Raw genomic sequence first — 26,385 nt, forward strand, 5'->3', positions numbered from 1 at the left:
GGAATAAAAGTATATTATATATGCTTCTATAAAGCGCACTCTTGGAAAAGATGTGTTTGTTTGCCCATAAATGAATAACTAAAGCAAAGGAATAGGGTAGGAGATAATAGGTAGCAGATACTGGCTGAGTGAGATCTGTCCACCTTATTAGATGATAATAATGGGGAGATTCAGGGAAGGAATTTTGGTTTGAAGAAAACATTGTTTTTATGGTTGGTAAACTTCTTTTGATTGTAGACCCCCCAATAAATATACTGTAATTACAAATTAGCTTTCCATTTCTTAAATGTGCAAAAGAATAAGTTATTTTGTGAAAGTACCCAAAATAATTACTGCAGATTGTAATTTATTTTCTTGTTTGTTTTATTAGCGCAGGTGGAAGCATTTCCATCATCTTAGAAAAGATTTAAGGGCAAGGGAGTGTCATGTTACCACTGAAATATAACTTGGTTTGTTTCAAATAAATATTGGATCAATTTAAACATTCCTATATTACTATCCCAAACTCATTCTAGAACAGCATGGAGAACTTGTGGATCTAGAGATATTGTTTAGCTATCATCCCCATTATCCTTAACCACTAGTCATGTGAAGGTAGGTGCTGGAATCCAGTCACGTGAGAACCATAGGTTCCCCACTCATGTTTCACAACTTTTGGAGATGATACAAACTTTGGTGTTAATATTCTACAACAAACAAAATGCCTTGATAAGTCATTATGCTGAAAATACCACAATGGAATTGAACAGAAACAAATCTGAAGTATTCACTTAGTTTAATAATAATATCTAATGCTCAGGTAAGATAGAGGATAGCTGGTTTGGATGTCGTATATGTGAAAAGGATCTGGAAATGTAGTTGATCAAAGGGAATGTGAAACAGCTGTGTGAAATAACTGCAAAAAAAAAAACAAATGCAGTTTTGGGATTCATCAGCAGAAGTATAATTTCCAAATCATGAAAAATAATATTTCTACTTTATTTTGCTTTGGGCATGTCCCATTGGAAGTAGTGTGTACAGTACTGGGCCTCACATTTTAAGGAGGATTCATACAAAGTGGAACAGGTGCAAAGAACAGCAAATTGGAAAACTGGGTCCAGTGTGGCTTTATTGATGTGGCTTTATACTTAGTATTGAAAGACAACTGAGGGGGGAACATGGTACATTCTGCCTGTATCTCAACCCAGAAGAGGCAAAACTTGGAAAAAGGGATTTAAGTTACCGGAAGACAGATTCCAGGTGAATGTTAGGACAAAATCCCCCTGTGGTAATAGCAGTTTGACAATGGAATCAGTTACCAAGGGAGATGTTGAATGCATCCAGGGAGAAGCTGGACACCTATTGGTTGCAGATGCTTTAATTTGGATTCCTGCAGTGGGCAGGGGGTGGACTCAGTGGTCTCTCTAGCCACTTCCAACTCTATCATTCCCTGATTCTGTATTGATGAGGAAGACATTGATGGATAGCAAGTAGACATTTGGAAGATCTTGGTAAAATATAGGTGTTCAAAGATTGGAGTAACAAATTATTTTCATTCTAAAAGTGAAAGTACTTACATAGATTGATTACAGTATTTTGATAAGCAGAATATGCAGGAATAACAACAGTTTTGAAAATATTTGGGATGTTTTTAATCTGTAAACTAATTAAACTCAAATCACTTCAGTCATTCTTTTTTCTCAACATTTTTTAATTTCTGAAATGCTATTTCAGGCAGCTTCCAGTCCCATACCAATCTAAGAAATTCTGTGGCAAAGTGGTTTAAAAACCTGTTTGCAGCAGATTGTTTGTTTTGCTTTATAAATAAAATGAAGGATGGGAATGGAGAAAGCAAATGATTACCATTTACATTTTTATAAGCCCTTAAGCCCAAGCCATCTAAAACTAGACTTTTTCAGTCCAATTTTATCTCTTTTGAGATGTTTTGAGGGTTGGAATAGGAAAAGGAAGCCAGTGTGAGGCAAATCACTTCCATCCCCACCCTAAAATCCCTTTCAAGCACTCAGTCAAAAAGCAGTGATTTCGGGCCATGTTGAGGGCTGGGGCACATCTGTTAAGGATAGGGAAGAGAGCGGTTCCATTCCCATAATTAAAATCCAGAAAATCTAAAAGAAAAAAAAAGGTAAAAAAAACCTTGGTTCCCCCCTCCCCCCATAAATACCATGACAGGGATACCCTCTTGTGCCCTCTGGAAGCAGCCGCTGGGGGGCTGGTGATGCCGAGGCTCCATGCCTAACTACCCTTGGAGTTCAGCAAGAGAGAGAGGGAGGGAGGGAAAGTGGATCATATTTTGAAATATGGTCACCCTGTGTTCTACTTACAGCTTTCTGTTTCCAGAAACCCCTGCTGTTTCAGTTTCTCCTTTTTGCTCTGGTGCCCAGGTTCATGAACTCAAAATTGTTCTCCATCAAATTGATATAGGCTATGTTTTGCAACAGGTAACTTTTCTGCTTCATGCAATTACAATAATGCCAAACACTTCGTTTTTGTCGGGTCATTTCTGTTTCCACACCTAAGTTTCATTATGCATTTTAATTGGCTGCTTATTCTGGCAGCCACAGTTAGCAGGTCAGACCTCCAGACTATAGCTAGAGGTGGGGACTGGAGGCAGTACCCTGAATATTTATCTTGCCTTACTTTTTTTTTCTTCGGTTTATTACAGACATTAGAGGAAAAAAGGCTAGATAAAGTAGTCTGTGGGAAAGGTGTTGGAGAAAAGGAAAAAGGCATAATGGGCTAAGTGATTCCTGAAGCAGATCTTCTGTTCTGGGTGTATGTTTGGCAAGGAGGAGGTACTGCTGAATGGCCTTGCTGTACTGTAGTATAATGTAGCGTGATTGTGGAGTTTGGGATTACATTTTCCAGCAGCTCCTGCTGTGACCTGTTGACTTGAGAGATAGAAGAGAGAAGGAAGAATAAGAACTCTTCAAGAAATTTTGATTCAGTACAGTACCAATTGGGACCTAGACAAAGTAACTGTGGGAATTTTTTTAGGAAAAAACAGGCCTATATGTTCTGAAATAAGTAGGCCTCCAATTAAGGGCAATGTGCACTTTAACTTGACTTTGACTTGAGTGTCTGACTTTGATTAGATTGTTAGTAGAAATGTAAAATATCTTTACATCCTGAAATGCTTATTTTCATAGCACATCTTAAGTTCATTTCAGTGCTTTAGGAACATAATGCGTTAGCATATCTTGGACTGCTCATAAATTATGTCAGCCCATCCAGTAAAATTCCAGAGTTGACATTCTTCAAGTCCCATCTATGAAGTAATATTATCTTGCGTCAGCCAGGAAGCATGCCTTCTCTGTTACTGCTTCACTCTGGATCAGCATTCTCCCCAAGATCCATACAGCCTGCTTTCAAGAAGGCCTTGAATCCTAGGCCCTTTCCATGGGCTCTGGCTAGGAGCTGTGTCCACCAACCCCCGGGATTGCATGATTACATAAACTGTGATGATTTCCTTCCCCCAGTAGAGACATTTTATTCCTTTTTTAATTGTTACATTGTTTTTAACCTTTGTTAATGGCCATAGAAATTGAAATAAATGTATAAATGGTCCCTTCCAAATGCAGTCAAATTATCTAGAAACAGAGGAAGGGTCTGGGTTCTTAGTGCATTCAAGCACAGTGTGGCTTCAGTGTGAAGATTCTTCAGCAGTTTTTTGCAGTTCAGATCTGGGAGCCCTAAGGTAAGCATTCTGTGCACAGGAAATATGCTGTAATGCTGTGGATAAAAATCTTCCTATTACAAGTTAGTAGAAAACATTGGGAGGAATAAGAGATAACAATATATGGGCAACTGATCTTACTGCATCCATTAATCTGAAAGAAATTATTTCATTGGGGTATTTTTCTTTTATTCTTTTCAAAATATTTCAATTTTTTCCTTTTTTTTTTGGGAAACATCAAAGCAGCATCAAAATCTTCAGGGAAAACTCCCAGAATTTTTCTTTCCTTTTTTTCCTTCCCAATTGTGAAATGTCAAGCACAAATGCAGCTTTTAAATTCTGGAATTCAACCATCTGTATTGTACCTGTGCATCTGGTTTTTCTTACCTGCAGAACCCTATATTTCTCATCACTGAGCTGCATTTTGTTGTTCAAATCTGTCAATATCCTTTTGAATTTTGAGCCTGTCTTCCACAGTGTGAGCAATCCCCCCCAGCCTTGAATTGTCTGCAGATTTGATGAGCTTCCCTTTTTATCCCCTCATCTAAGTCATTTATGAAAACGTTGAAATGCTCTGGGGCCAAAAAGTACCGTTAAGCTCCACACTTTGGGCCTGTTTGTTTGACCAGCTGCAAATCCATCTGGTAGTGGGATCATCCATGCCATATTGTTCAGTTTTATCAGGAAGGAGGCTGTGATCAACATTCACTTGCTCTAGTCACTTTATCAAAAAAAGCAGTACGATTTGGCTTGCATGATCTGTTTTTAACAAACCTGTGTGAGACAAATAATATATTACCTTTTCCTTATGATTCTGAAATATATATTAGATAGAGCAAAAGAACTGAAATAGCCTGATGACCCTGAAGGGGAAGGAGACAGATAACAGAAACCAGATTGTTGTCCTTTCCCTGGTGTGAAAGGAGACACTCTGTAGGTACAATAAGGGACATTGTTTATGTTAGAAGCTGCTAGTCAGTAGAAGACAGCGGGCTTGGAGCCTTTGCAAGAGTGTAGAATTTGGAGGCACTGGGTCAGACCGTAGTAAGGTCATCCCATAGTATTATCAGATGTTACATTCTGGTTGTAAAGGTCATAGCATGATTTACATTGCTCCTATACTTAATTCAGGGCTCTTTTGTATTCTCCTGGCTGGAAGGCCAGCGATCACTGTAGTTGTGCATGGCCAGTAACATTTACTTTGTTGTATCTATCTCCAAACGGTTTGGTTCCTTATTTAAAATGGGCATTTTTCCTACAACAATCCCATTCTGGCTTCTAGTAATTACCTTGTTTCTTTCTAAGTGCTTGCAACCTCTCTGCTTGATTATCTTGTCTTGGATTTTGCCAAGTACTAAAGTCAAGACCAGTCTATAGATTCATGGATCCGCTTTTTCCTTTTTTAAAGGTTGGAACCACATTAACTCCTCCAATCTTCTGGCACTTCCCTGTACTCCAGAAGTTCTCAAAAATTAATCAGTGGTTCTGAGATCACATCTGTCAGTTCTTTAGCACCCTGAGATATAATCTATCTGGTTACCAGAGACCTGATTTCATTACATCTCGTAACAGTGCTAGATGTTCTCTTACCAGTTTCTTATTTCTTTTAATCTGCATTTTTCTACCCCCACCCCCACCCCCATGGTGTGGCTTTTGACAGGTTGGAACATTTTTTTTCTTTTGGGGAAAAGGCAGGTGCAAAATAGGTATTAAACAGCTCAGTTTTTCCTTGTTGCCCATCACCATCTCATATCTTCTCCAACCAGTGGACTACTGCTTCATTGATTTTCCTCTTATTCCCTGCATATCCAAATAATGCTTTTTATTAATTTTTGGCATTCATTGCAAGCCTCAGCACTTTCTGAGCCTTAGCTTCCTGACCCATTCTTATAGAATCATGCTATTCTCTGATATTCTTTTGTTTTATGCCCCTCTTTCCATTTTTTAAACTTATCCTTTTTGTTTCTCAGCTTATTAGAGAGCTCTTTATGCAACCAGGTAGCATCAGGTATCTCCCATTTTTTCCCCTTTGGTATTATTGATGTTTGGGCCTTAGTTACCTTCCCAACTCTCCCAAACATTTTTCACTAACCTGACTACCTTCAGTTCTCTCTGTTTGCATTTCTTCCCTGTTAATAAATATTAAGTCCAGTATAGCTGATCCCCTAGTCCCATCCTTCACTTTTTGGCAATGTAGGTGTCTACCAGGAATGTCAATAACCTGTTGGCCCTCCCACTTGCCACAGAGGTTGATCTCACAGTTGGTGTCCAGGTAGCTGGAATCTCCAGTACCACTACATTGGTATTATTCCTGGACACCTTGGCCATTTAATTTACAAAGAAATCATCTATATCTTCTGGTTGGATGGATGGTCTATAGTATTATTTTTGCTTCTTTTTCCTTGACTTTCACTCAGACACTTTCAGCAGGGTTTTCACCCTTGGTGTCATGAATTTCCACACAAGTGTAGGCATTCCTTATGTAAAATGTGACTCTCCCCTTTTGTTGAATCTATTTCTCTTGAACAGATTATATCCTTCCAGTACTATATTCCAGTCGTGAGTTCCATCCTACCATGTTTTGGTGATACCAACAATGTCATATTTCCCCACTCCACCCCCCAGGTTCTCCCTGCTTGTGCCCCATACTCTGTGCATTGGTGTAAAAGTATCTGAGCCATTTAGTACTGCTCTTCTAGGAAGCTCTTCCAATAGGAAGTGCACACCAGGGTCCAGGAATCCAAAATTTGCTCAACAAACTATGCTTCAAACCAGTGGTTCATCTCCAGAATCCTCTGTTCCCTCTGTCACTGAAGTCACTTCTGTTGACTAATGAAATTAAGGAGAAAAAAAGGCATGGAAGACCATACCAGGCTGGGAAGTTATATGTATTGAAAGAAGCCAATTACAAAGTACTTTTGTATTGTTGCCAAGAAAACAATATGCTTGTTTCAATGAACTGAGCAGAAATTAAACTGAACTTGAAGGAAACTTTATCCTTATAAATAAAAACAGAATTATTTTTCTATATGAATCCAAGTAATTGCCTGAGGAACTGAAACTGTTTTGAAATAATGGAATTTTAAGAAATAATTTTAATTGTGGCCATTCTATTAAGCAATAATGAAGCATGATGTTGCCACAACTTCATTTCTATTTTTTTCTGTTTGGAGAAGAAGCTATAAGTACAATTCTTTAATTTGTGCTAGTTTTTTATACTATTTACTTTAGGGTTATCAGATCTAGACTGCAAACATTCAGACAGTCATCAGATAGAAGCTAAGAGATAAGAGAAAACACTAACTCTTTGCTACTATCTAGATGTTTGTCTGGATTTTTGCAACCCAGAACTGGTAGCCCTAAATTACCCCTTAATGGATCAGTCTACCTTCTAGATCCAGTAGATTCTTGAAGCTGTATTTTGATAAAATATGAAATTTTGTTCAATTGCATTGAAAATGAAACTTTGGGGAGAAGATCCTCTCCTGGTCACCTCCTACTATCCTTGCTATCTTGGAGGAGACTGGAATCAATTGTCATTTCCACATTTGTCATTTAATTATGCTAGCTGTGCAGAACTCTCTTGAAAAAGGATTTTTCTGATTTCTTACCCTATTTGTTGCTGTAACAGACAATTCTTCTCATCTGACTTCTCATATTGCATAGATAATCTCCACTGCCCCCATGAACAGTTCTGCAACCCAGAACTGGTAGCCCTAAATTACCCCTTAATGGATCAGTCTACCTTCTAGATCCAGTAGATTCTTGAAGCTGTATTTTGATAAAATATGATATGATAAAAGTTACATAAGAATTTCATTTTCATACCACTCCTCAGCTATGTTTTCTCTTCTGAGATTGATCTCATGACCAGATCTTGTTGTTAGCCTCTAAAAATGTGAAAACAAACTGACTCAGTCATGTGGCCAAAACTAATAGTCCACTCACAGCACTAGCAACAATCTTGAACAGAAGTTTTCTTCTGCACTTAAAGCAAATCTCTTGGAACGCAGGTATAGGAACACTTGGCATATTCTGAGCTTGACATCTCATGCTTGACATTTCTTGTACTCAGAATGTGTTACACCTCATGCCCTGACAGTAAAAATACAGTAATAATAAATTTGAATTACTAACCATTTGCTTTTCTTTGATGGCAGAGACTAGATTTCATTAAATGGCAGGAATCTCTTCAGTGCAGTATGTAGTTAAGAGGCAACTTTAATCAATCCCAGTATTGTACCTGTGGGATGCTGTTCCTTTTGTTCTTCTTTGTTCCACGTGATACTGTTCATTTTCATTCCTCACACCCTTGCAAGCAGTTCCTCTTCTTCAGCCACTTCTGCTTATCCACTGCTGGTCCAGCTAGGGCAATCCGAGGGTAATAATTCTGAGTTCTTCCTTTTCACTTTTTATATTTACATATTAAGTGCCCCCAAGAAATCATTTGAACATTCAGATTTAAATCAATGTTCAACCCTGACAATAAACTCTACAACATATAGGAAGTAAAATCATCTCTCCCTAAATTTTATTTTATTTATCAAATTTGTATACTGTCCAACTCCCAATGACTCTGGGTGACTCAACACTTTGCAGAACTTTCCCTATCTGTCTGAAATTTGTACTTTTATCAAATTATTTTCCAAAACCAGAATTACAGACATTTTTAAAGTCAGATTTTAAAGGAACCCCAGCTGAAAACGGTTTGCATCAACCTTGGTGAAATTTGGCAAACCTTCAAATTTCTGTTAAAAAAACATTTATATTCCTCCCTTTCTAGACAACTGACAAATGGCAATTCCTTTTAATGAAATTTGTTCCATATGGACATACTATATCCGATAGGACATCTGTCATTTGGTACAGAGCAAATTAGACTATTTCTGAAAGCTTAAATCAGGTTCTGAACTGAATCCTATAATTTGTACCCACCCCTAATAAAAAATTCTGCTCACTTTCTCTACATTGACAGGCAAATTGTTACTCTGCCAGACTATTAAAATGATAAAAAGAGGGGAAATGGTTCTGCTTTTGCTGGAATGAATGAATAACTAGGCTTTTTATATTGGCAGTAAAATGCTTAATATCAGGATTACAAGTTGCTGTTTCTGAGTTTATTGTCACCTGATGTTATTCCAGCTAAGGACTTTTTTTTAAACTTCCCTTTTTGATCATCTGAGCAAAATGTCAGAGACAGAATATCCTAACTTAAATAATCATTTTACTTCTTGACTTTTTGACCAAGTTCAAGTTCATTTGAAGAACTGTTAGGAGAGCTTTTCAATCACTATTGGTCTGAGCTAATAAAAGGCTGCCTTCTGGGGAAAAAAACTGAACCAGTCAGCTAACAGGGAAGTTGTTTGGCTAATAGTCAGGAAATATTTTGCAGGCTCTTTTGTATTGCAGCCTTCACTGTTCATCTGTCATGTGTAAGCCAGCTGGAAGTGAAGCTGGCTTCAGAGATGGGTTTCTGGATTTCAGGCCTTTTCTTCACTTTGGGTGCAGTGATGGCCTGGGGTTATGTCCAGAGTTCAGTTAACACAACCCGGTGGATTTCCCTGCTTTTTTCCTCTCCCACCATGCCAGGAAAGCAAGTGCCAGTTGCTTTCTCTTCTATGAGCATGTCTTTTGATGACTGGGGTTTTTTTTACAGTTCTACCTGTCACTTGAGTTAGACAGGGAAACTTGGCAGACGTCCTGTCAATTTCACTCAGTTAAAAAGAAAAATAATAAAACCCCTTCATCTGCTGAACCTATTAAAAACCAACACAAAACAAAATGAAACCACCCAAATGTACAGCCTTTCAGGGTCAGCCAGTTGGAACAGAGACATTTGTGTAGGACAGAATGAAGCGGAGCGGGTGGACTAAACTGCCCTGCTTGTGCCAGCAGAAGGTGAAAAACACTACTTTTGAACTGGAGGCAGAAAACTGGGTGGAAATGGCCTTCCTAGTGGGACAGTGAGGATGATGTTATCCTTGCCTGCTGTCCCCAAATGGTAAGTGACCTGTTCTTGTGCTGGAACAAGCAGGAAGTGTGGATCAGTCCTTTGTCTCTCATTAAATGCACTTTCTACCATTTATGTTCTTTGCTAAACTGGGATTAATACTGGCTGAATGATGGCAAAGAACTATTAAACTTAGCTTGAACAGGAAAATGTATTATAAAAAAGACTGTTGCTCTAAAAATGTCTGATTTGTGTCTGTTGGGCCAAATCTGTCAGTAGCTGTGGTTGGAAATAATATGGGAAGTTAGATCTATATTGTTATGCTTTAATTTTATTTTTAATTGAGGCCATTTTACTGATATGCTATCTATGCATCGTTTGAAAATGTACTTATGGATTTCAGAGTTTCAGTGGGTCTCTCTCTCTATTTAGTGGCACCATATAAATGAGATCATGAAATAAAGCCATGAAATTACAAAGCTATGAATAACATCAGAACAAAAGAATCCATTAATTCTGAATTAAAATCATTAAAAAGAATCAGAAATCCAATTTTTAAAAATTTACACACATATTTTGTTTAGATTTTTTTCCACCTTTATTATAAATAACTCAAGGTGGTGAATATATCTAATATTCTTTCCTCTTCCTATTTTCCCCACAACAACCCAGTGAGGTGCGTTGGGCTAACAGAGAGTGACTGGCAGAAAGTCACCCAGCTGGCTTTCATATTTATCTGTCTCTGAAGTATATTAATTATACTGACACAGAGTTCATTTTTTCAGTATTTCAGAACCACTAATTGCAACTTAGGTTCCAGATCAGAATCTTTAATCTATTATTTTTGTACCTATCCAGAGACTTTGGTAATAGATAATATAGAAATCTAATTCATTCATGGGAAAAATTCAGTGGCTGGGTTTTTTCATCATAACAGAATGAAATCTGCAGCAAAGATAGCAAATTGTAAGGGACTAATTCTGCTAAATTTGAGATTGTCCTTAACAATCAGACTTTTAAATATGCCGTGTCTCTTTTGGTTTTTCACCACAATCTGATGGGAATTGTTTAGGAAAACTTGATCATTATCAGAGGAATAACCATGTCAGATTACACAGTAATCATTCTGAAGGTGTTGAAGCACATGCTTTAAAAGTCTAATCTAAATATCTATTATTATTGTTGGTTGCACAGTCAGCCAATTGTTTAGACTGGATGTGGTATTTTTCTCCACCTGTTGAATCCTTCCCAAGGACCTGGGATAGGCAGATGTTTGATGTTAAAGGTATCATCATGGTGTTCAAATGGTGCTGCAGATGTTTTGGGATTGCACCTAAGGTGCCTATAACTAGTGGTACTATCTTTGCTTTTTTTTGCCATAGTTGTTCTATTTCTGTTTGCAGGTCTTTATATTTTGTGATTTTCTCCAGTTCTTTCTCTTCTATTCTGCTGCCTCCAGGTATTGCAATGTCCACTATCCAGACTTTTCTGTCTTTCTTATCAACAGTTGTTAAGTCTGGGGTGTTGTGTGGCAGGTGCTTGCCTGTTTGAATTCTAAAGTCCCAGAGCATTTAGCTTCTCCATTTTCTATTACTTTGTCTGTTTTGTGGTCCCACCAGTACTTGCTTGCAGGCAAATAGTATTTCTTCCAGATATTCCAATGCACCATCGTTGCTACTTTGTCATGCCGTTGTTTATAGTCAGTCTGTGCGATCTTCTTGCAGCAGCTAACTAGGTGGTCCACTGTTTCTTCAGCTTCTTTGCAGAGGCGGCATTTACTGTCTATTGTTGTCTTCTCAATTCTGGCTTTGCATGCTTTATATGTCCTTAAGTCTTGGTCTTGTGCAGCCAGAATTAGCCCCTCTGTCTCTTTCTTCAATTTTCTTGCTCTTAGCCATTGCCAGGTCTTGTTGTTGTCTGTTTTGCCTGCTAGTTTTTTTATGTAGTGGCCACATAATACTTTGCCATGTCTCTTTTTTATTCTTCATTTGGTCTTTCTTATAGTCCAGTTTGGTCTCTTTGGTATTCAGTAAGCCTTCATGGCGTACTGACTTAGGTGCATCTTCTTCACTGTCCTTCAGTTATTCTTCCAATGCTCTTTTTTCTTCTTCAACTGTCTGGTGTCCTTTAACATTCCACACCCACCTATGCTCCTCGGTAAGTTCTGTCAACGTTGCTGCGTGGATGAAGGGCATGATTCATTGTCATTATTTTTCTGGTCTTCCTATCCAGAGCTTTTAGTTCTGCTTGAGTCCAGTCCACTATTCCAGCTGTATATCTAATGACTGGAATGGCTCAGGTGTTAATCACCTTGATGGTATTTCCGCCACTGAGTTTGGACTTTAAGATCTTCTTCACTCTTCTGATGTATTCACTACTAACCTTCTTCTTGACTTCAGTGTGTTTGATGTTGTCAGCCTCAAGGATGCCCAGGTATTTGTAGTGATCTTCATCCAGACTCTTGATGTTATTTCCAAAGGGCATCTTGATTCCTTCAATTTCCACTATTTTTCCCCTGTTGATGTGCACATTTGTCCAGTCCAAACTCAATTGCAATATCTTGGCTGTATATTTGGACAGTGTTGGGCAGCGATTCCATTTCAGATGGTGTTTTTCCATACAGCTTCAGATTGTCCATGTAGAGGAGGTGGGATAGCCTGGCAGATGTTTTTGGTGTTTGATAACCATGGCCTGACTTGTTCAGTATTGTTGAGGTTATTATTAAACATGATATTTATTATGATAATAACTTCCTAGGGTGAGAAATAGTTCAGACATTTCAGAAAGTTTGGTTGAGAGAAACTGTTTTCCTTTTTGTTTTATTTTCTACCCCTTTCTGATACAGGAACACCATACAGAGCTTGACAATAACTGATTGACCTTTCTGTAGCCCCAGGTTTGAAATGGAATGATGCCTAATAAAAATCTGTACCAAAGAAGCCACTCTAGTTTGAATCTTAAATCTTCATTCTGATCCAGTGCACGCTCCTAATATTAAATAGTCTGAGCAGAACATTTTGTTTGAAGAGAATGAGGCAAGGAGAGGCTAGGCTTGATTGAAATAGAAGCATCACACGGATGCTCTTCATGAGGACAGTGAAAACCTAACTGATGGCGGGCTTTAACCTTTGGCATCCATGCCATGAAAAGCTGACCCAGATGGCTTACAGAGAAGTTTAGCGTAATCCCATAAGAAGCTATATGACCTCAGGGGCATCTGTCACTCCAGCAAGAAAACATGAGCTAACAAAGAGAGAATAAGGGACTTGCTTAAAAGAAAGGCTTGCTTTTTTAGTAAGGCTGGATTAATAGAAGTCAGTGTAATTTGTTTAGCCTCTTTTCTGTCAGTTCCAATGTTTATTACTTTTCTTGATATGCAACAAGCGTTTATGGCTAATTTAATCCAGAAAAGGCTTAGAAAAAGTCAGACTATTCACAGTATTTGTAGAGAGAGAAAAAGTCATTCACTGACTTGCATACTGCATATGTACACACACATGCACATACTCACATTTCACAGCTATGCTTGTGCTCTGCGAGCTTTCCAGAATTAATGTAGAGAATATAGGATTTCTTTGTAGCAATAAATATTCATCACACCAGCCAGAGGGAAAAACAGCAGCCAGCATAACATGAAAAGATAGGAAAATCAGGTTCTCCTTGCAATTTCCTGCCAGCTTGCCTCCTCTCTGTGCTTTAAAAATGCATTTTATATTAGTGTACGTTCAGATGGTTGTGGTTTAACCTAGTAGAATTCTAGATGCAGTTTGTTAAAAAGCTGAATGGCCTCTTGGAAGCCACATCAACAGTGTAAGAGACAAAGAGGGGAATATGATGTGATGAATTGGAAAATATAGGGAGACATGAAATAGCTGCATTCTGGGTTGAAATCAATAATCAGTCAATCAGTCAAAGAGCATATCTGCTTAGAATGGCAGTTACATGATTCCTGAGTCTTTCAGATTTTGATTCCTGAGTCTTTCAGTAAAGAAATGTATTCAAAGAAGACCAGAGAGGGACCTGAAGCAGAACGTCTGTGCTGTAGCCTCACTGTATTTAGGAAATGACAGACTGTGGATTTAGGATTGTGCAGAGATGACAAGCGTATGGCCTGTTCCACCCCAAGAAAAAGATTCTGGAGGGAGGGAGAGAGGGCAGAAGAAGAAAAATCTATTTCTGGCATTGCTCCCAGAATCCTGTAATGCTAACCCACTGCTTGATGCTTTGCCTTTTCTTTGATAAGCAGCCATCTTGAGGGTGGGGCTACCAGGGCTGGGCTGCAGAAATTCAGACTGTGTACCATGAAACAGCAACAAAGAGACACAGATGTCTGTTGATCATTGCTGCCCATTTTTGCCCTATTTGTATTTCTTTCAAAATAGATGATTAACAAAATACATTTTCACAAAGCATATATATTTTGTGCTTTGAACAAAGTCTGTTTTATAGATGTACAATTACTTTATGAATGGTCTGCCTAAAATGGCTGAGCAAAATGCAGGAGGACCTTGTTTTGTCCTCACCTCAGAACAGAGATGGCATAATTTCTGATCCTACTTCCAAGTAATATTAATTTGTTTCAATGAATTAATAAACTATTACTGGAGTTTCTACTTTTTATAAAAAGATTTTAAAGTGTATATGGATTAAACTTTACATATTTATTTGAACATGACACATTGTCCACAGCTTTCAGAGAAATTAAATTTTGTAATATAATTGTGGCTGTTTTCTTTATTTTTTGTCTGGTATATATAATTGTTAACTAATCCCAAAACTGAAGTTTTTTTTTTTTTAAACTACATAGCTGTTTAACTTTTTGTGGCTGTAGATGCTGGCAAAGATGCTGATCCTCGTCTCCCTTCAGAGAGAGAGGAGGGAGCAGGGGATTCGTATAGCACCCATACTGCCTGCTTCCATGCCATGGTGCAGCTGCACGTGGCGGCAGCAAAGCTTTCGTGGATCTGTTTGGGAAAAGTTTGGTGGTTCTCACTGTGCAGGCTAGAAAGCTGAGCAAAGAGATTTCTGTCGTTTTGCCCTTTGATACGTGGCTGCTCTCAGCAGGCAAGCAAGGATGATGGGGAAGAGAGTGGAGGCGGAGGCGGAGGTGGAGGCGGAGCTCTTTCTGCCCAGTTTACCTTTCGTACTTTGGGAGTCAGATGAGCCTCACTGACGCCCCCACTTGCGTGGTGTGAGGATGGTCATAAGACTCTTGCAGATGCTTTTACAAAGGGGGGATGGGACGGGTGGGAAAAAACTCTTTTCGAGCACACTGATGCGTACTGTACAGCTTGCTGCTGAGCCCCCAAAAAGGCATCATGGATTGCTGCCATAGATGCAGTGGTCTTATCACAGCCGAACGAGGCCTCTCATGTTCATATTACTGTGTAAGGGTCTTAAGGGACTAGTGTGATTATATGCATTAGTGGTCTGGTTCTCGCCTCCAAATTTGACAATAAGAAAAATGGGAGTGCAATCTTCTTGGAACAGCAAAATCTTCTATCCTGTTTTTTTTTTTTTTTTAATAATTCCTTGCCTTCTCCTATCTTTCTTCCCTCACCTTTTATGCTGATTCTGTGAATAGCCACAATCTGCCACATAAAAAAGTTGGTAAACTGATCGTGTTGTTGGCGCATCAAAGCAGGAGCGGTGACTGGATCCCAGTTATTGTGAGCAATTTCATCAAGCCTCCCTTCTTCTTTTTAAAATATGTTGGGGGGAATTTTGCAGCTTGATCTTCTGAATGGGTATTATCCTCAGTGCCCTAGGAAGAGAGAAAGAAATATTAACATGATTTTTTTGCATATCACTAATCATATTTTTAAATGGAAAAATATTGAATTAATACAAAGTACAGCAAAGGCTGAATATATTATGACATAATTTGTATATTAAAGTCATTTCTGGAACACTGGACTCTTTGGAAAGCAACATTAGCAAAAATAAAGTCAAATGCTATATTACAAAAGAATTACTGTAGAAATTCATATTGAAACCTAAAAAAGAAAGGTAATGTTTGACGACAGAGGAATCAGTGAAAATTGTTCTGTTGCAAAAGAAATGCAGACTTTTGAATATTTTAGACATGTCTTTGTAATGGTCAGAAAAGCATACGTTTTCTTATTTCCCAATAGCAGCTCTACATGGAGGTAGAGAATGTTTCTATAACATCCTATTTTTTACTCTTTTACATGGAGCTTCCATATTTCTCCTTTATTTCCACTTTCCATTCATTCTGTAATACTTTTTTTTCACACAGGACTTGCATTTTCTCTTCCAGCAGTCTATGTTTATAGTAATTTCTTTTTTCTTCCATGTCCTTTTTTTTTACCCTACTCTTCATATAGCCCAAAAAATGGTCTGTCCTACCCTCAGAACCTCTCGTTACCTTTGTATCTTTTCAAACTTTCATTATGAAAAATCAAATGAATCTTGATTTTAGATTCATCTCCATTTATTTATGTGTATGTTTGAATAGACTTATGCTTAAACCACTATTTGAAACAAAGGTTCCTTGTTCCTAAGCAGATGCTAATATATTCCCACCCTCCATTCTTGTCACCCAGCAGGATAGTATACATGTACATTTTCTTTTAATCAGAGATATCACAAAAATTGGAGAAGTATAAATACTGGGGAATAACTGCATATTTGCGTCATGTACTAGTTTAAGAAGTACAGATACAACCTAATTAATTTCTCCCAAACTCTAGTCAAGAGTAATGCCCTTAATGACAAATAATAGGTCAACTACTTAGTTTTTCATTTTAATCCATGTCTGTATACTATACTGAGGCAAATAATTGCACTTCTTTCAGACTTCCCTTTTGTATTTATCTGATTTCTACCTGGTCAGCTACGCAAGCCTACTAACAATAATTCAAAGGAAGCAGCATTGATCTTTGTAAGGAAGATTTTATATACCATAATATTCAACCTGTTAGACACAAGCCTTCATAGAATGGATCCCACTTTGATAGATGCATGAGTTTTTTGTATTTCAAGATAAAATTTAAAAAATAGTAATTTTTAAATTAATGTGGCATTTATGATTTGGCATTTCAGGTTGTAAATTTCCAGGTTTTTGAAAGAACATTAGGAAAATTTAATTTTCTTTAGATTAGGAAAGATAAATCCCACCTATGAAAGACTTGACATGTACCTCTATAGCATCATTTTGACCTTTATTTGAAAGAATTCCTAGAACATACTTCTAACAGCTGCAAGTTAGCTGTATTCTGGCTGAATAAGATTTTAATGCCTGATTTGATTTTTTTTTCCCCCCTAGAACCTGAAGCTGGTGAAGTGTCCCCTCCAGTGGGAGCTGGCGTGAACAGCAACAGCTGGACTTTCAAATATGGGCCTGGCAATTCCAAACAGCCCGGTCCCAGTGAGTTGCCAGACAAATTCATTATCCCAGGATCTCCTGCAATCATCTCCATTCGTCAAGATCCACCAAACAGCCAAACTGATAAAAGTGACTTCATAACCTTTGGCAAGAAGGAAGAGACCAAGAAAAAGAAGAAAAAGAAGAAGGGAAACAAGGCTCAGGATAAAAAAGAAAAGAACAACAGTGCCACTGACAACAGTGACCAGTGAGGGGTTTATACTGAACAATCTATTTAGCCAATTTTTGTAATCTTGGAAGAGCTCTCCCATGTAGCAACTCCCAACTTCTTCCTACTGTTAACCAATTTCCTGTATGTGCAAGACTTCAAAAATCTGCAGGGAATTCACAGTGTCTTTTGCTTAACAGGTTTTGTCTTGAAAGCTTTATCACGCCTGACATTAACTGTTTTTCTTCACCCTGGCTAATTTTCAGAATCTAAAAACCAGACCTGTTTCTTTTTTCCTACTCTGGAAAGGAAACTTTTCACGACACAGCCCAAGCAAAATTGGACTCTGTAACCCTATCCTGATAACATATAATGGGGGGGGGGGAATTAAACAGTTTTATTATTGTGCACCCTGTATCTAAAAACTCCTGTGCACCGATGGTTGGCTAGGTGATGCAAGGTCAGATTAGTATGATGCAAAAGCACTTGCAAAACATGAACAAAATAAGTTACTTGTTAAATTAATGTGCAGAGCTGTGTGCCCGGGGATCTACCTTAAATTTGTGATTATTTTTTATTCCATCAGATTTATCCATGTATGTTGTGAGTGCAAGCTTTTATATATTTTATATGCACACTCCAGCAAAAAAGAAAGATTAACGCAGACAACTCATATGAGAAACCATGAAGTATGTCTGCTTCCAAGCCATTGGCCATATTGCCGCAACAAGGCCTTTGATCTCCTAGCAAGGATGTCCCTCAGGGAACGTCTGCATGGCAACCTCCCATATCCTTGACTCACTGCTGTAGAGCTAAATAGGGTGTGTGGAAAATCTCCCTCTTGGAAAAAAAAAAAACACAAATAACTTCAGAGAGTGGGGATTCCTTATTCACATCTTGTGTTCAGCTGTGTGGACAGAAGTGTTTCTATAACCCAGACAACTGGATGTCCCTCTAGGGCATATCCAAGGCTGTTCTGAAACCACTGTGCTGACATGCTCTCAGAGTTTAACAAAGGAATTAAGGGCTGACATCTCAGGAATGTAAATGACTGTGATGTTTCCTTTATCTCCTTGTTTCCACTCTATTTAACATTCCTTTGCACATAACATCTCTGAAAATATCAGAGTATTTCCATAAAACATATGCAAAAATAAAGAAGGAAGGAAGTAGTCTTATCCATGCTATTAGTGATTTAATATATTTATAAAGGGAGCATAGTTGTAAGTGAAGAAATATGATGTCCTGTACACCCAAACTGAAGTAAATTTACAGCCATTAGAAAATATAATTGCTGCTAATAAAGTGCTTTAGAAAAAAAATGCCTGAAACACTGTATTATATCTGCCAATCACCGCTTTATTATATCAGGTCACTAGTTTGGGAATGGGGGCTGCCTCTTGCATGCATTAAGAAATACAAGATTTTCTTGCTCTCATTTTGCTTTCCTTATTCTGCACTTTGAGTACACACCTTTTGTAAAAATAATAATAATCAGGGGAAGCTGAAATAAATCCTTTCTCACCAAGCAACTCTACTAACCTGCTAGCTCTGTGCAGTGTCTTGACGTATTTGCCTACATGATCTTCTTGGGTTTAGTTTCTCTATGACTTCATGAATTTTTGACCCTTCAATTATTGCTCATTATGTAAAATTAAAGTACTGTATGTATGCAACATGCTCTTATAAGTATCCTAAAATATTTATTCTGTGCTTATGTATGTGAATGTCAATGCAACTATTATCTAGTGTGGACATTAAGCTTTAGTAGTTGAATGTAAATCTATTATTATTATTTTTTGTACATTTGTGACAAAGTGGAGTAGCGTTAATATTTTTAAGCACTGTTAGTTACCAGTTTTTGTGTATGACTTGAAACACAAGTAAAATACCTTTCTTAAATCAAGAAATCAGTAAGTTGCAGGGTATTATTTTGAGCTCAGACCATTATATCAACTATGACCATTATATCAACTAAACAGCAAAGGAAATAAATTCCCTGGCTGTTATGCTGCACACAAAGCTGCATAAATTCCATGAGGAAGGCAAGAATGCTCTATAAAATATCACTAATAAAATATGAGAAATCTGTACTATTGCTACTAGTGAGGTTCATGTATATTAATAATTGGTAGTACTAGGTGGGCCCATACCTCTTTTGGCCAGCATTTTCACCAGACATTCCCTGCAGTTTTTAGATCTATATTTTACCAAATTATTTTTTAATATTCAATTGAAATTCATTTAATTTAGCCATTTAAAAAACTCCAGAATAAATATCAATAGAGAGTATTCATTTGAGTAAAGGCTTTGGTGCTCTCTGCAATTAATTTTTGTATGTGGCCATCTTACTATTTTCCTTTTTCTTACTAATTTCCTTTTAAACAAATCCTTGCTGGATATCTCAGCAAGGTACTTTTATGTTTCCTTCAAGTAGTAGGCTTTCTTTTCCCCTCACTATTACTTAAGACTCCAAAGTTCAGGTACCCTGAGATTCTACTGTGTGAGAGGTATCATTTGTATTAGTTAAAGTTACTGTAACATTGTATTAATAAATTAAAGTGAAATTTCCTTGATGTTATGGCCATGAAAGTTTTTTTTTTAAAAATCATGCCATTATCATAGTCATAGTATTGCAATTTTTAGAGCACCTCTATGCCTTTGAATCCTCATGCTGAAGAGAAGCCAATCTAACTTAAGGTGCTGGCATTCGAAGGCCAGAAATACTGCTGGCAATCCTCTCCCAATAGAAATCAAAAGAAGTTAAAGATATCTACACAACATAACATGCTGTAACATAACAAGTTTACACTAGCTGAAGCTTTCAGTATCAATATGTTCAATCAATTGGGCCCCCCAATCTGCACAATCTCTATTTGATTGTATATTCTTGGAGAACATATAATGGTCATTATACATATTTATTACATTCATTAGCAACCTTTATTCCAGGAACTCAGTGCAGCATACATGCTAACTTAGCATTGTAACAATCCTGGAAGTTACAAGAGGCTAAGAGACTGTGATTGGCCTAAAGTCACTCAGTGAGCATGGTTGAGTGAGAACTTGAGCTCTAGTGTCACACAAGTCTTCCTCCAATATTTTAATCACTGCAGCACATGGACCCAATCTGCCATATATGATATGCTTACAGCCTACTTTCATGCAAGCCTCACTGGAAATAATTAAAACTATTCTTCTGCATAGTTTGGGATTTTTCTTGCCTATCCATTGCAAAGTTTCCTCATCTTATACACACTGTAGTTTCCCTTGAGATCATATAAATCTTACTATAGTTCTATGCTCATTTTTTTGGTCACGTATGTCCAAACATGAATCTTTGGACATGCAAAAGAAGATATCCAGATGTAATGGAGAAAAGAAACCTAACAAACAAAATGGAAGTTGCAACCTTTTCCTCCCTGTCTTTTGGACACGATCCAGCTTATCTCTTTAAACCCAGTTCATCTCTTTGCCTAATCCTATCAGACTCAAATTGACCCTCCCTGCCCCTAGACAAAGCTCTCTGTAATCCCATCTAAACCAAAGAACAGAAGCCTCCTCATCAGGCCAAGGGCAGCCCTTATGAGGGAATTGCAACCCACAGGAACCCCAACGCTTCATTCTCCATCAGCCTGATTCCCTCAACATTCCATCTCCTTCATAATGGACTTCTCCAGCTTTACTGCCACTCCTGGAAGGGCCATTTTACTTCACCATAGAACTAACCCCAGGTACACTGACAAGGACCTGCCTAGCTTCCTCAAAGCTGGCAAGCAAATCAGATTCCTAGAATTTCCCACCTTGTGCCCTTCAGCTTCTATAAACATCTTTGCTTTCCCATTGTTTGGAGTCCCTCTTTCTTGTAAAGCAGGCACCCAATGATCCTCGCAATAAACATGGTTCCTTCTCCTCAGTGTTGTGCTCTGTACTTCTGAATTTTCCACGATACAGGGATCCTGTTGAATCTCCCAGAGAAGAAAGCTAAATTATCATGAAAAGGAACAGTAGTAAGTAAGAATGGGAAAATTGAAGACTTCTTTGATCCAGTTGGAGTTGCCAATAATAGTTTTAAAACTGTAATAAAAGATGTGCATCACTAAGAACCTTTCTTTGCAGTTTCTTTTAAGAGCTTCTTAAATTCTTAATGCTTTTTTGAGTAAACCACATTTATTATAACATTTTGTAACTGAAATTATCCAAATATTTTCACTGCTGAGTTATTAACAATTTAGCTGCCAACAATTAAAAAGGTAATAAAATTCTTAACTGTTTAATCCTATACACTAATAATTATTACACCCTAATAATCCTAATTTTGCTGAAAATTTAATTCTTTGCTTAGTTATAACATTCAATTTGTCAAGTACTTTTTTCCAAAAATCTGATACTTCTTCACTTGTCCACTAAGAATATTTACTTCTCTGTACAACCATCTAACATTTTTGTGGATAATCGTGAGATATTTGTGCAATTCTTATGGAGGTCAAATGCCATCAGTGCAAAATCTTAAAATAGGGGATTTGTGTAGAAGCCAACAGAAATCTGCCCAACAACATTTGCCATGTATTATCATCTAGCTCTTTCCCCAGATCAATCTCCCAAGTTTCTTTGAAACTGGCACAGGGGAAGTGGGCAGAGAGGCTGCAGGCAAGCTAGATAATGGGAAAATGTTCTGAGCAAAAGGAAACCAAAACAGGCAGTCTGAGCTGGTTGAGGGAAATTAGCTTGGGTCCAAGGTGAATAGTGATCAGTAAAGAAAAACAAAACAGGAAGGGAAAGGCAGAAGTAATGCAAGAATGGTTGTTGGCTGGCACCAACAGAAAGATCAAGGAAGAAGAGCTAACAGAAGTGTAGCAGCAGAGGTTATTAACTGTGGAGAGTAAAAACATCATCCTATGTCCTGATTGCCAGGGGTGTGTGCAGAGATTTGCCACTTGCCCATGTTGAGTGACTGCTTCCTGCTGACTAAGCAGAGGCTACTGCAAGGTTGCAGGAAAAATATTAAGCAGCTGGTTGCCAGATAGCAAGCAGACCGGGAGGCTTAATTGGTGTTTGGCAGTCAGTTTAAAGCTGAGTTCTGAAGACATTTTACCTCTAACTCAACAGTAGGTATTCATCGAGAGCCTGAGAAGCTCGCTCCTTCCTTCCTTCCTTCCTTCCTTCCTTCCTCCCTCCCACCCTCCCTCCCTCCCTCCCTCCTGTAATCATCTGATTTCTCATAAAAACATATGAAGGGAAAGAAGAGATCCTATGCTTCTGAAGGCACATGCATATATGGTTTATTCATTTCTCTCTTTTTCTGAAAAACATGAAGCGAAAATAAGAGACGTGTATGTGTACTGTCAGTGATACAAAGTCTCTTCTCCCTTTTCATCTATTGCCACTGACAGGATACATACGAACCCTTCTCTCCCCACCTTTTGCTTAAGAGGAATCAGTGGACCAACTAATTTTGAACAGAGAGAAGAAAACTGCAGCCCTTGGTTTGTGTGCTGGAGCTGTCTTCTTCTCTTGGGGGTGGTCTTGTTGAAGGTTAGGAATGTTCCTCTTCACCAAGTCTGAATCCTGTAGAATTATGCCCTCTCTTGTATTCAGTTCACCCCATTTTATTTCTTCCTTCACCCTTCATAAGCAGGAGAATTAAGAGGGAGGGTGAATGTTTGGCACAACATTAATATTCCTGTAATCTGATCAACTCAGTTCAATGTGGGGAAGGGGCTGTTTCTTCTTAGAATACTGGAGAAGTATTCTTCCAAACCTGTTCTCACTTCCACTATTGGATGCTTTAATGTTGAGAACTCTGTTCCTTTCACAATGAAAGACTTCTAGATAGTAAATATTTTAATAATTAGAAAAAACAAATTTAATAAATGTGGCTCTTGCTGTCAGGATTAAATGACTCAAAGACAAAATCACTATCAGAAAGTTGCCAATCTGAAAGCCTTCCACTGATATGAACAAGAAGAATTTTATTATTGTAATTCCACAGCAATGACTTTTACACAGATAACAATCACATTCTTTTTTTAATTTCCTCCAAAATATTAGGAGGCTTTAAAATAACATCTGAAGCTGATAATACCATAGTAACGTGTCAGGATTAGTCATTGCTGCAAACTTTCAATCTTTTTTGTATTTTTTTTTTCTGGGATACTTTCTGTGGCTACCTCCTTTAGCCTTTGTAGTTATCCTATAATATGCATGTTAAATCTAGAGTTGACAACTTCTAAAGTGCTTAATGTTCATATTTAGGATGGAGTTTCAATAGCAATTCTTAACTGAACACTTGAATAATTAAATGGTACTTGCCTATGTTAGTCACTAATTGGGTTCATAGGCACTCTGCCATACCAAGTTTTTAAAAGAGTTTATTAGAACAGTTCATGACTGAATGTATACTAATTGTGGCTCTCCATGATTGACCAACAGCCATGCTGTCAAGTAAGCTGCACCAGATTGCTGAATTGGAACTGAATCCTGAGTCACATTTACTAGACACCCTTTGTTTATTTATCAGTTATATGCCACTTCAATCACTAAGACATTATAGAGTCTAGGGTGGCAAAAAATCAGAAGTCTATTACTATCTTTTCCAATTAACAAATTTTATTAAAAGGCAAAAGCTTTGTGACCTGTAGCTCACTTCATCAGATGAAGGGAGCTGCAGCTCACCAAATGTTATGCCTTCTAATAAAATCTGTTAGTTGGAAAAGGTGCTATCAGACTCCTGATTTTTTTTCAATCACCAAGGTAACTCTAGGCAGCTATACAATTAATCAATGCACATCAATTAGGTTTTTTTAATCTGTTCTTTAAATAATTTTTTAAAATTCATTAGATTATAATGAGAAGTAGTAGTGTACCTGCACTGAAAAAGCCCTGACTGGAATACATAACACCTTGAAAGCTGGTAATCTGCTTCCCTTTCGAAAACACTCTAGTAGTGGTCAGCTGGTGGTCTTGATATATGCCTCCCAAAATGGCAGTGAAAAAGATGTCCTCTTTCTCATCACACATCTGTCAATGCACAGCAGCCTTTGTGCAAAGTAGCTTGGTGAGCAGGCCAGATATTGAATTGAGCAATAAGGAAAGCAGAAGGCAGGCAAGAATAGTAGAAGCTGGCAAAGTGAAGAGCAGCTGTGGCTGGAGCTGGAGGAGTAAAGGAAATATCACTCTGGGTAGAACCAAAAGCCCAACAGAAGAAAACGGCTTTCATCATTCTTCTAAAGATAGCAGGATGGGGGCTAAACTGATTTTGGGGACAAGCTGTTCTGGAGCATCCCTTCAGGAGGACAGTTTTCACCTGCAGATCATGGTCCCAAAGGTAACAAGGCCCCAAGCCATATAGGGCTTTACAGGCAACCTGAATCAGGCTTGGAAGCCTATAACAGCCAATGTGCCTCCTGCAGGATAGGTGATAAAATGATAAAAGGGGTTCCACCAGCCAACAAGTGGACATTCAGCACCAGCTGTAGCTTCTGGGTCACCTTCAAGGGCAGCTTCTATAGGTGGAGCTAAGGATGATGGTGGCTAGTTTTCTATCATCCTTTTTTTCAGTCCTGATGATCGAAAGAATAATTAGCCAATGTAAAGAGGATGATTTGGGCATCTTAATGAAAAGTACTGTCTAACACATGGAAGAGAACATTTAGAAACTTGCTGAGAAACACTGTCTTACAAAAAACAACAAAAGAGACCTTCCTGTATGTCTGTATGATTGTGTGCTTATTATTATTGTTGCTGTTGCTGTTGTTTACCCACAGTGTACTAGACTGGATTTGGTACTTTTGACTATTGGATCCTTCTCAAGGATCTAGCACAGTTAAATATAGTGTAATATATGCTCTGTTCCAAGTAATGCAACTTTTTGTAATCGATAACTTGAAATTGTATCCACTCTTTTTTTTTATATATATATTTTTTTATTTTTACAACAAACACAAAACATACATGAACAAACAAAAACATAGAAAGGCATAAAAAAAGCATCTTCCATTTTATACCGTGTGTCAACCAGTTACCAACTCGTTGGTGCCCCTTTCATAATCTTAAATTCTCATATCATCTATTCAAAATATACTTGTATACTTATCAATTAACAATTATTAGTCATTCATAGCTAATCTATAGAATCATTTATTACAAGAAATTTTAACTTTCAATAGGATTAGTAATACATTTTCATCTATCGATTATATGTGTATATATATAATAATTAATATCAAATTTCTATTATAAAATTTCCTAATCCATTACATTACTATATTTTCTCAGTGTCATATAAAATTACTTATCTTCTTACTCTAATTTCAAATCTCAATTTAACTCATCTCTGCACATTCCATAATTTTCAATAACTTCCTCCTGCATAAGTACTTTTTAATTTTTCCAATTCTTAAGAGTTACAGTTCTAACCAGTATCAGTTACAATATCAGTTACAGTTCTAACCGGGTTACAGTTCTAACCAGATTCTTCACTACATGTTTCAACAAAAATGTCTCTAGTTTAAAATCTATATGTTACTATATTCAACCATGTATAAATTTTAGTCTAATCTCTTGAAACATTTACAAATACAATTTTTAACTATATATCTCAGATTTATACTTTATTCCAGCGCTTGCATAATTTTGAGTTCACCCTTTTCATTCAATATCCCAAAATATCTAGCTGTTTATTCCTTTTTCTATATTATTGGATAAGAGAAAGCAATAATAAATGTCCTTTCAAACATTCTGCTTTTTGAAGCTTCTGTCAGTTCCATCATTGTTGTATTCCCCTCGTTTTTTCTTTAAACATCTGAAGTAGTTTCTTTCAATATTGTTTTACTTCTTCTTTTTGTGCATTCTCTTAGTACGATTTTCCATTATAATCTTGTATAATCTTTTTCTCACCCTCAGTGCCAAGAACAAGTCTGTCCCTCTTCATTTATCAGTTGATTAACCCTTTTAATTCTCAATTTATAAGCCTCACAATAATTCTGTTTAATGTTTCTGATTTCTTGTACTATTTCTTCCTTTTCCATTGATCCCGTTTTATGTTTAATTAAATCCATTTTAGCTTTAATATCTTTTTTTCTTTTTTTTGCGGGAATTTCTGCAGCTCTTCTTCCAGTTTTTTATAGTCATCCTCAATAGTTTAAAGATCTTTTTCTGCATTGTGTTTCTCGTATAGTTTATTATCTTGATAAACCTTCATTGAG

General features: G+C 37.4%; 1 protein-coding gene across 1 annotated transcript in view; it reads left to right on the top strand.

Moving 5' to 3' along the window:
* LOC103055153 (protocadherin alpha-5) overlaps positions 1-19,764 on the top strand; it is a 121,397-nt gene extending 101,633 nt beyond the window's left edge. The window contains exon 5 of the mRNA XM_088131354.1: positions 16,912-19,764. Within this exon, the coding sequence (XP_087987480.1) occupies positions 16,912-17,222 (311 nt within the window). The 3' untranslated portion in view covers positions 17,223-19,764. The remainder of the gene's footprint in view (positions 1-16,911) is intronic.
* The last annotated feature ends 6,621 nt before the right edge of the window (positions 19,765-26,385 follow it).

The sequence above is a fragment of the Python bivittatus genome, unplaced genomic scaffold, assembly GCF_059951505.1.
Source record: "Python bivittatus isolate LINGU-HERP-01145 unplaced genomic scaffold, Pbiv_v1 ctg000960_np1212, whole genome shotgun sequence".
NCBI classification, from domain to species: domain Eukaryota; kingdom Metazoa; phylum Chordata; class Lepidosauria; order Squamata; family Pythonidae; genus Python; species Python bivittatus.